The sequence below is a fragment of the Pseudorasbora parva genome, chromosome 10 (genome assembly GCF_024679245.1).
Source record: "Pseudorasbora parva isolate DD20220531a chromosome 10, ASM2467924v1, whole genome shotgun sequence".
In the NCBI taxonomy this organism is placed as follows: Eukaryota; Metazoa; Chordata; class Actinopteri; order Cypriniformes; family Gobionidae; genus Pseudorasbora; species Pseudorasbora parva.
In genome coordinates this window covers 38,795,662-38,806,460 of record NC_090181.1, presented here as the reverse complement: position 1 = coordinate 38,806,460, position 10,799 = coordinate 38,795,662, and the positions used below count along the sequence as shown (strand labels likewise).

Below are 10,799 nucleotides of genomic sequence, written 5' to 3'. Positions count from 1 at the left end.
TAGTACAATAATTAGGATTGTTGTGTTTATACTATGACATCACATTTCTCTCACACAAGCAAACAACATCTCAGAAGTATACACTACCACTACACTATACTACATTCAAAAGTTTGAAGTCGGTACAAAAATTGTTTTTCAAAGAAGAATCTTTTTCTTACCAAGACTGCATTTATTGGATCAAAAATACAGTTATTACAATTAAAATTAAAATAACGTCTTTCTAATTTAATATAGTTTAAAGTGGAATTTTTTCGTGTGATGCAAAGCTGAATTTCAACATCATTCTGATTTTGTTAAAGTAAAAATAATTATGTATTCATTCTTAAAACAAACAAACAAAAAAATCTTATTGACCCCAAACTTCTAAATGGTAGTGTTAATCATTCTAGCAGAACAAATAAAGAATGTATTCTTCAGAGTTCAGTATAGTCACTGATAAAAGACCTAAAGCTAATTATTTTACACTGAACTTGCTACAGAACAAATTATCCAAAAATCTAATTTAAAGGTTAAATAATATATAAAATAAGTATGATCAGAAAGATTATTTATTTATTAAGCTGTTGAGAATTTTAAGGATATATAATTTAACCCTGGAAATCTTTAGTTTACCTTACCAGGAAAAACTGTACAGAATCTCCACATATGGAAAAAAGGCAGAAAGTTTGACCCTCATTAATCTCAGTGTGCTACAGAGGCCAATTACCACCCCTTCCATTAGGTCCCAAATCCCTCAAACACATGAAAGCAGATGGTGATTAGTTTGTTTGAGACATTCTGGAGTCTGACCCAGTGAAGTTGAGCATCGCCTGAACCAGTTCTGGCAAACCATATTCGTGCTTCCAGCCCCAGTCACTGCGGGCACTGGCGTCATCCAAGATCATCGGCCAGCTGTCAGCTAGAAGAAATAACACAGAAACATAGATCACACTGACCTGTGTTCAGTTTGGAAAGATAAAAAAAGAGACAAAATTGCAATATCTGCTGATTTTAATTTTATTTTATGTCCACCAAATATCACATGCTTGCTTAAAGAGATACAATTTTACTAATTTTGTTCTAAAGTGTCTTACAATGCCTTGCATTCAAGTTCAAAAAACACATATTTGAATGCGGGTCAAGTACAAACCCCAATCAAAAAAAAGTTGGGACACTGTACAAATTGTGAATAAAAAGGAATGCAATAATTTGCAAATCGCATAAACTTATATTTTATTCACAATAGAATATAGATAACATCAACTGTTGAAAGTGAGACATTTTGAAATGTGATGCCAAATATGGGCTCATTTTGGATTTCATGAGAGCTACACATGCCAAAATGTTGAGACAGGTAGCAATAAGAGGCCGGAAAAGTTAAATGTACATATAAGGAACAGCTGGAGGACCAATATGCAAATTATTCAGTCAATTGGCAACATGATTGGTTATAAAAAGAGCCTCTCAGAGTGGCAGTGTCTCCCAGCAGTCAAGATGGGCAGAGGATCACCAATTCCCCCAATGCTGCGGCGAAAAATAGTGGAGAAATATCAGAAAGGAGTTGCTCAGAGAAAAATTGCAAAGAGTTTGAAGTTATCATCAGGCGTTTTCTCTGGGCCAAGGCTCATTTAAAATGGACTGTGGCAAAGTGGACAACTGTTCTGCGGTCAGACGGATCAAAATTTGAAAATCTTTTTAGAAAACTGGCATGCCATGTCAATCGGACTAAAGAGGACAAGGACAACCGAAGTTGTTATTATCAGCGCTCAGTTCAGAAGCCTGCATCTGTGATGGTATGGGGCTGCATGAGTGTGTGTGGCATGGGCAGCTTACACATCTGGAAAGGCACCATCAATGCTGAAAGGTATATCCAAGTTCTAGAATGACATATGCTCCCATACAGACCTCGTCTCTTACAGGGAAGAGCTTGAATTTTCCAACATGACAATGCCAGACCATATACTGCATCAATTACAACATGACTGCGTAGAAGAAGGATCCGGGTACTGACATGGCCAGCCTGCAGGTCAGATCTTTTATTTTATTTTTCGGTTTTATTTATTTATTGTTGTTGATTGTTTTGTTTTTGTTTTTAAATTCTGTAGCACTTTGAGATTTTGTTTAATATAAAGTGCATTATAAATAAAATTTATTATTATTTATTATTATTAAGACAGTTGAGCAACTAGAAGCCTGTATTAGACAACATTCCTATTCTTAACCTTGAGCAACTTGTCTTCTCAGTCCTTAGATGTTTGCAGACTGTTATAAAAAGAAGAGGGGATGCCACACAGTGGAAAACATGGCCTTGTCCCAACTTTTTTTAGATGTGTTGATGAAATGAAATTTAAAATCAACTTTTTTCCCCTTAAAATTAAACATTTTCTCAATTGAAACATTTGATATTTCATCTATGTTGTATTCTGAATAAAATGTTTGTAATTTGAAACTTCCACATAATTACATTATATTTTTACTAACATTTTGTACAGTGTCACAACTTTTTTGGAATCGGGTTTGTACTTTGTTTGTGGGCAGCCAACAAAGCTGGCATTATGCAAATTTGTTACAAATCTGTGTAAGTTTATGCAGGAAGTAAGACTGAAATTAGTGACGACTCATTTCAGTCAGACCCTTACCAATTGCTTGTCGAACTGGGTCAATCTTATATGTGACCTGCAGGTCTGGCAGGTGCCTCCTGATCTCTTGTACCAGTTCCTCTGGAGTGAAGCTCATGGCGCTGATGTTGTATGTGCGCATACTGAGTACCTCAGCAGGTGCTTTCAGAACCTCCAGTGTGGCTCTCAGACAATCCTCAATGAACATCATGGGGAGTCTTGTGTCAGGACTCAGATTGCACACAAATTTGCCTGTTTTCACAGCATCATGGAATACCTGGACAGCATAATCTGAGAGAAGAGACAGAATACATGGAGGTGAAGGGTTCACATGCATTAGCCTTTCAGACCCTTGTTACTAATCATATACTGTTATACCATATATACTATAAGTCAGCATGAAACCAAAGTGGAGATTTCGTGTTTCTATTGTGACGTGTATCTGGTGAAGTGAAGTATTCTATTGTGAGTGAAATGGCTCCTCCAACAATAAAATGTTGGGCAGGACTTTATTTTGAAATCAGAGAAGAGATGCTGCTTTGATTAAATATTATGAGGGTGTCACATTGTGTGGCTGTAGTGAAGCGTGCAACATAGGAACATAAACAGAAAAATCTTTAATAAAAATTATTTTCTTAGTATTGTTTCTAGTCTAAAAATCTAAATATTCTTACATTAAGAAACGTTTACTAGACAAGTAAAAATTATCATCTTGTTTTGGGGAAAAATAACTCAAAATTAAGATAGTTTTTGCTTAAAATAAGCTAAATAATCTGCCAATGGGGTAAGTAAAATAATGTTGTTTTAAAGGGGTGATGAATTGAGAAATCAAATTTCCTTTGAGCTTTTGATATATAAAAGGTCATGGTAATATAAGAATATCCTGTAAGTTAAGTACAAGTAAGAGCTGACAACTTCTAGCCTAGAAATCTAGACACACCCTAGTGGCAGCAAATCTAATCTGCCTACAAATGTGTCGTCTAGCAACTCTCAATACCCTTCTGAGCTGTAATCCCCTAACACTTGCCGGGCCAAACACATCGTGTATAGAGTCGGCGGGCGGGGCCATAATGACGACGGCCGAGTTGCGCTTGTGTGCTTCTAGTAAACACAGAAACTGGAGAACGGCGGTCTTTCGAATCAGCTTTGACCGCGACTCTGGAAAATATATGCAATATTCCACCACTGTGTTAAAATTTAGTTTTTTAGGTAAAATGAGACCATTTTTATAAATGTACTCCAATGTTTGTGGGTAGGGTGCTCTTTTAAATTCAGATATTCCTAATTCTCAAAAAATTGCAAAATATGCTGCAGAGCTGAAGTGGTTAAGCAAAAACTCTTTATTTTAAGCAAAAAAATTTTTTAGTAAGTTTTCCCCAAAACAATTACTTTAGCTTGTCTAGTAAATACTTCTTGTTTTAAGAATTTTTAGATTTTTGAACTAGAATCAAGACAAAAATACTAAGAAAGAAAAGCATTTTTGCAGTGAACCAAAAGCCAAAAAAAAAACATACAGAAGATTACCAAGAATAAAGCATATAACACAACCACATGAACTAAAGATGACACAGAACAATGAACAGAGGAAACTGAGGACTTAAATATACAGAGATAACGAGGTAACTAAATTAACAACACATGAACGTAATCAGTAACTAAGGGAACTAAGTTGCAAAAAGAACACAGTCTAAACAAGACAGGAAAAACAAAAACACAACAAAACAAAACTGAACAGATTGAGATCATTGCAGTGCATCCTCTCGCGCCAATAAGAGTCCAACTGGGGAGGGAGAGAGGAGGCTGAAGGGCTAGCACCAGGTAGGATGCAGGAGGATAAGATACTGCAATGACATTGTGAAGAGACAGGGTGGAGACTTGGCAGGCAATTAAAGAGGGACAATAAGAGGGAATGAGACCAAGTGACACAGATAGATCTGGATAGAGTGAAGCCAGGCAGAGCCGGTGGGAATGCGGCACTAGGGGTAAAGAAGTGAAGACTAACCAAGTCAAAGCCAAAGAGACGAAGAAGCCGTAAGGATGATGGCCTCAAGTGGAGAAAAGGGAAGGGAGGAGCCAAGTTGTAGTCAACTGGTCAACGAGCCGAGGTGGAGTGATGAGCTCAGTAGCTGAAGGCAAGCCTGGAGATCCCTTTGCCAAGGTGGAGCTGGAGACGGGAAAAGCCAAGGCATATCCACACAGCAGAATGAAGTCAACTTGTGAGGGAGCCGAGGGACTGAAGGGAGTCAGTGAAAGTAGGCCATCTGGCTGCAAAATGGCTCTCTTTGGTAGAAGTGGGAGAGAGAGGCTGGGTGGAACCATTAAAAATGCAGGAGACTTGGAACTGGGCTGGACCAGTGTAGATGCAGGAGACTTGGAGCTGAGCGGGACCAGTGGAGATACAGGAGACTTGGAGCTGAGTGGGACCAGTGTAGATGCAGGAGACTTGGAGCTAAGTGGGACCAATAGAGATGCAGGAGACTTGGAGCTGAGTGGGACCATTGAAGATGCAGGAGACTTGGAGCTAAGTGGGACCAATAGAGATGCAGGAGACTTGGAGCTGAGTGGGACTATTGAAGATGCAGGAGGCTTGGAGCTGTGTGGGACCAGTGGAGATGCAGGAGACTTGGAGCTGAGTAAGACCATTGAAGATCCAGGAGACTTGGAGCTGAGTGGGACCAGTGGAGATGCAGGAGACTTGGAGCTGGGCTGGACCAGTGGAGATGCAGGAGACTTGGAGCTGAGTGGGACCATTGAAGATGCAGGAGACTTGGAGCTGGTCTGGACCAGTGGAGACGCAGGAGACTTGGAGCTGGGCTGGACCAGTGGTGATGCAGAAGACTTGGAGCTGAGTGGGACCAGTGGAGATGCAGGAGACTTGGAGCTGAGTGGGACCACTGGAGATGCAGGAGACTTGGAGCTGGGCTGGACCAGTGGAGATGCAGGAGACTTGGAGCTGAGTGGGACCATTGAAGATGCAGGAGACTTGGAGCTGGGCTGGACCAGTGGAGATGCAGGAGACTTGGAGCTGGGCTGGACCAGTGGTGATGCAGAAGACTTGGAGCTGAGTGGGACCAGTGGAGATGCAGGAGACTTGGAGCTGAGTGGGACCACTGGAGATGCAGGAGACTTGGAGCTGAGTGGGACCACTGGAGATGCAGGAGACTTGGAGCTGAGTGGGACCAGTGGCGATGCAGGAGACTTGGAGCTGAGTGGGAACTGTAGAGATGCAGGAGACTTGGAGCTGGGCTGGACCAGTGGAGATGCAGGAGACTTGGAGCTGAGTGGGACCAGTGGAGATGAAAGACTCAGGACAATATCCTCCTCCACTTCCTCATATTATTTCCCAGAGGCCAAATGCAGCTTACCCTCAGTGGAGGGAGTAGTGGCAGGGCTCAATTCCATGCCCTCGTACTCCATAAGTGTACCCACTGGGAAGGACAATGCTGCTGGCTCATGCACTTGGTCAGACTTTCTGTTGGGCTCAGGCTTCGGGGCAATGATTAGCATTGTCTCTGGGGCTGGGACTGAGGCTCATTGTCTTTGAAGGGCTCTGTCATAGGCTCTGTGCAGGGCTTGACTCTGGATCTAGAGTGAGGCTATTTCTATTGATCTTTAATTTACTTTTATTTCTATTATTAGTCATTTTAATATTTTAGTAGTAATAACTTTATTTTAAGGCATGGCAACATTTCCTATTTTCTAAAGTTCTTTTAAGTTTTTCATCTAATATTTTCTATTTTATTTCAGTTTTATTTAATCATTTTAGTTAACAACAACCCTATTCCAAAGGAGATGCACTCACCTGTAGTTCCTCCACCAATTTGAGAGTCTGCAGAAATGATTCCTGGGTATCTGAGACAGCGGAAGTCAAGACCTAATCTGTGATGTAATACTGGAAAATACAATAAAGACATGTGATTGCACATGTGATTGAGTGTAAAAAAACCCCCAAAGCAAAATATGCATTAAAGTAATATGCAATAAGACAATTACAAATATGCAATATGCAAAATTTGCTGTGTTGTTATATTTTCTATTGCCTAGGCTTGTACTCTTTCTATTCTCATTCTATTTTAATATAATGCTAAAATTAAAATCTGAACAAGTGTTTAAAATTTGCAGGTGTTCCCAAAGGTGTACTGACCTCTCCCATTAGCTCAGCATGGACTTTGGAGACTCCGTAAATGGTTTGTGGTCGTTGGATGCACAGATCAGGGGTGGGGTTACGAGGGGAGGAGGGGCCAAAGGCTCCAATAGTGCTGGGGATGAAAAGACGGAGCTCATGTTCTGTGGCAATATCAAGAATGTTGTGCAACCCTAAAGATGAGGAAGTTGGAAAAAACCTTACCATTGGAAATTGATTAAAGATAAAAATGACACAAATGAAACACAAATGAAATTATACAAATGTGATGTCAAACCCCTTGTTGACTAACCAGTGATGTTGACGTCACGAGCGAGGGACACATTGGCCTCTCCGACTGCACTCAGAAGGGCGCTGTAGTGTATCAACCAAGTAATGCGGTTGTTTACAACAATCTCACGCAAGTTTTTGTAGTCCAAAATGTCGGAATACATAAAGGGACCTGAAGAAATGTATTATTTATTATATACAGTTTATATATATATATATATATAGTGAGGAAAATAAGTATTTGAACACCCTGCTATTTTGCAAGTTCTCCTCCTACTTGGAAATCATGAATGGGTCTGAAATTGTCATCATAGGTGCATGTCCCCTGTGAGAGACATAATCAAAATAATAATAATAATCCAGAAATCACAATATATGATTTTTGTTAACCTATTTATTTGTATGATACAGCTGCAAATAAGTATTTGAACACCTGTCTATCAGCAAGAATTCTGCCCCTCAAAGACCTGTTAAGCCCCGTCCTGACAAAGCCAGAGCTTTTCTTATCTAATCTTTTTTCTCCTCATTTCAAGAAATATATGTGTCCACACGAGAGTAATGAAAATGACTCAAAACAATGTAGTATGTATGCCAGGACAGTGTGTGGCGCTGTAATTCTGCCACAGAAATACACTAAAAACGGAGAAGAAGAGTTGTGGCTAGAAGGGGTATAGCAGTGGTTGGAGGTGAGGCAAAATCACACGATAAAACAACAATAAATACATTTGCTACTTAACAGATGTGTTTTATTAACACCTACACCTACCTCAACCCTAAACATACCCTTACAATAATGCAAATTACAGTAATTAAATGACGTGATATTGATGTATGCATGCCCAGTGCCTGTAGTTGTATTCCTTTAACTCTTTCACCGTGCTGGACGTAGTGTGATGAAATCCCGATTTCAGAAAATATACGGATTGCCTGTACACACGAAAACAGAAGATTGCCGTTTTCAAATGTATCCACTCCGGGACCCAGTTTCAGAAAATATCGGATTCATGCTTCCAAAATATCCGATCTGTGGTGACGAAATGCTGATACAGAAAAAAATGTATACATAATACAGTTATGGACAGGGCCTTAGTCTGCCTTTAAAAAGTCCACCTCCACTCCATTTATTATCCTAAATTAGATGCACCTGCTTGAGGTCATAAGCTGCAAAAAGACACCTGTCCACCCCATACAATCAGTAAGAATCCAACTACTAACATGGCCAAGACCAAAGAGCTGTCCAAAGACACTAGAGACAAAATTGTACACCTCCACAAGGCTGGAAAGGGCTACGGGGAAATTGCCAAGCAGCTTGGTGAAAAAAGGTCCACTGTTGGAGCAATCATTAGAAAATGGAAAAAGCTAAAATGATCCTAAGAAAGGTGAGAAATCAGCCCAGAACTACACGGGAGGAGCTGGTCAATGACCTGAAAAGAGCTGGGACCACTGTTTCCAGGGTTACTGTTGGTAATACACAGTGTTGGGTGTAACTAGTTACTAAGTAATTAGTTACTGTAATTTAATTACTTTTCCCTTGAAAAAGTAAAGTAAGGGATTACTCTTATTTTTTTCTGTAATTTAATTACAGTTACTTCTGATGTAATTGAACTAAATACTATATATAGTTATACATAATTCAATAGTGGACTTAACATCAACATTTAAAGTCTAACTTTAAAATGCATGTTTTTATGTATCCTTCTCACATTTGTAATACTTTGGTCAGATAATAAGAGTAATTTTTTGTAGTTTTATATTATGTATTTGAATGAATTAAGAGCCGTTTCATGTCTAACCTTGAATTGCTTAACTCGAGGGTTGATTTAGAAAGTAATTAAAAAGTAATTAGTAATAAGTAATTAAATACTTTTTGCAGAGAGTAATTTGTACAGTAATCTAATTACACTGAATTAGTATAATTATATCTAATTATACTAATTATTGAAGATGTAATTAGTAACTAGTAATAAATTACTTTTACCCAAAGTTAAAAGTAACTTTTAGTAACTTACCCAACACTGGTAATACACTTAGACGTCATGGTTTGAAATCATGCATGGCACGGAAGTTTCCCCTGCTTAAACCAGCACTTGTCCAGGCCCGTCTTAAGTTTGCCAAATGACCATTTGGATGATCCAGAGGAGTCATTAGAGAAAGTAATGTGGTCAGATGAGACCAAAATAGAACCTTTTGGTCATAATTCCTTTAAAAGTTTTGGAGGAAGAAGAAGGATGAGTACCACCCCAAGAACACCATCCCTACTATGAAGCATGGGGGTGGTAGCATTATGCTTTGGGGGTGTTTTTCTGCACATGGGACAGGGCGACTGCACTGTATTAAGGAGAGGATGACCAGGGCCATGTATTGCGAATTTTTGGGGAACAACCTCGTTCCCTCATTTAGAGCATTGACGATGGGTCGAGGCTGGGTCTTCCAACATGACAATGACCCGAAGCACACAGCCAGGATAACCAAGGAGTGGCTCTGTAAGAAGCATATCAAGGTTCTGGCGTCGCCTAGCCAGTCTCCAGACCTAAACCCAATAGAGAATCTTCGGAGGTAGCTAAAACTCAGTGTTTCTCAGTGACAGGCCAGAAACCTGACTAATCTAAAAAAGATGTGCGTGGAGGAGTGGGCCAAAATCCCTCCTGCAGTGTGTGCAAACCTGGCGAAAAACTACAGGAAATGATGACCTCTGTAATTGTAAACAAAGGTGTAGCGACTCAGGCGAATCAAACACACAATCGCCAGTTACATTTAACAAATATGTTTTGAATGCTTTGTGCTCAGTAACAGACCTTCCCCCAACACCACAGAGAAAGATTCTCCGTTACCCTGGTAACCATCTGATAAGACTGTTTTACGGCCCAAAAGAATTTGGCCACATGAAAAGTCCTTGTAAAACACACGCTTTTACCTCAAATTATAGACAACCATCTATAAATGAGCATGCACCCCAGGACATTGTATGTAAACACATAACTGTCTTGTAAAATGTTTCTTCTGTATGGTATTTTGCATCTTTTTGTCTTTGTCTTAACAAATTACTAGTTCAGATAACCTCATATATGTCATGTCTCCTATCAAATTAATGCTCACTTCACGACTTACACTTCCATGTATATCACTTATTCAGAAAATGCAGTGTGTGTTTGTTGCATTAATTAGAATATGAATGGTCAGAGACCCAATGATTCAAGTTTTGAAACAAAGAGCCATAAAATCTTCTGAGGAACTTCCCGCCTGGAAATCCCAACAATCTCATTGGTTAAGTCTAACCCTGGAGGGCCGGACTACACCCAGACTTTAAAAGGGGTGCTCGGATGCCCCCCTCTCCCTCTTACTTCTCCAACTCTTCTTCTCTTCTCTCGCTGGCTGAACCAACAAGTCCCTCCAAGCAGTGAGGGTCTCCAGACACAGAGCCATGTGCTGTGTGGGACCAGAAACCGAGGCCCACCACACTATGGTGCCAGCAGGCCTCAGCTCTTCTGAAAAACTCCTCTTCTGAAAATCTCCTCTCTTCCGAAATCTTCTCTTCTACAATCCGGTCTTCAACAACCCTTTGCTCCTCGCTTCATCAACTTACTAGCCCCACGGGCCTTCTTCAGGAGGAGAACACGAAGCACCGCTAGAGAAAAAGCTGCTTCCCTCCCGACCTCGGAAAGAACCACCGGACACGCAGGAACACACGCACACACGCGAGAAGCCAAAACGAAACCAAAACGAAAGCAAGTATTCTTATTTTTCCAAATTCAAACTGCTGTAAAGAGGGTGTGTTATTTTCCCGT

At 40.1% G+C, this 10,799-nt stretch overlaps 1 protein-coding gene across 1 annotated transcript in view; it reads right to left on the bottom strand.

The window, feature by feature from the left end:
• Positions 1–295: 295 nt before the first annotated feature.
• The window catches only part of LOC137091536 (L-threonine 3-dehydrogenase, mitochondrial-like), a 39,446-nt gene continuing 28,942 nt past the window's right edge, over positions 296–10,799 (bottom strand). Inside the window, exons 5-9 of the mRNA XM_067456054.1 lie at positions 7,037–7,186; positions 6,741–6,917; positions 6,403–6,492; positions 2,622–2,891; positions 296–901 (exon numbers count right to left, since the gene is read on the bottom strand). Of these exons, the coding sequence (XP_067312155.1) occupies positions 762–901; positions 2,622–2,891; positions 6,403–6,492; positions 6,741–6,917; positions 7,037–7,186 (827 nt within the window). The 3' untranslated portion in view covers positions 296–761. The remainder of the gene's footprint in view (positions 902–2,621; positions 2,892–6,402; positions 6,493–6,740; positions 6,918–7,036; positions 7,187–10,799) is intronic.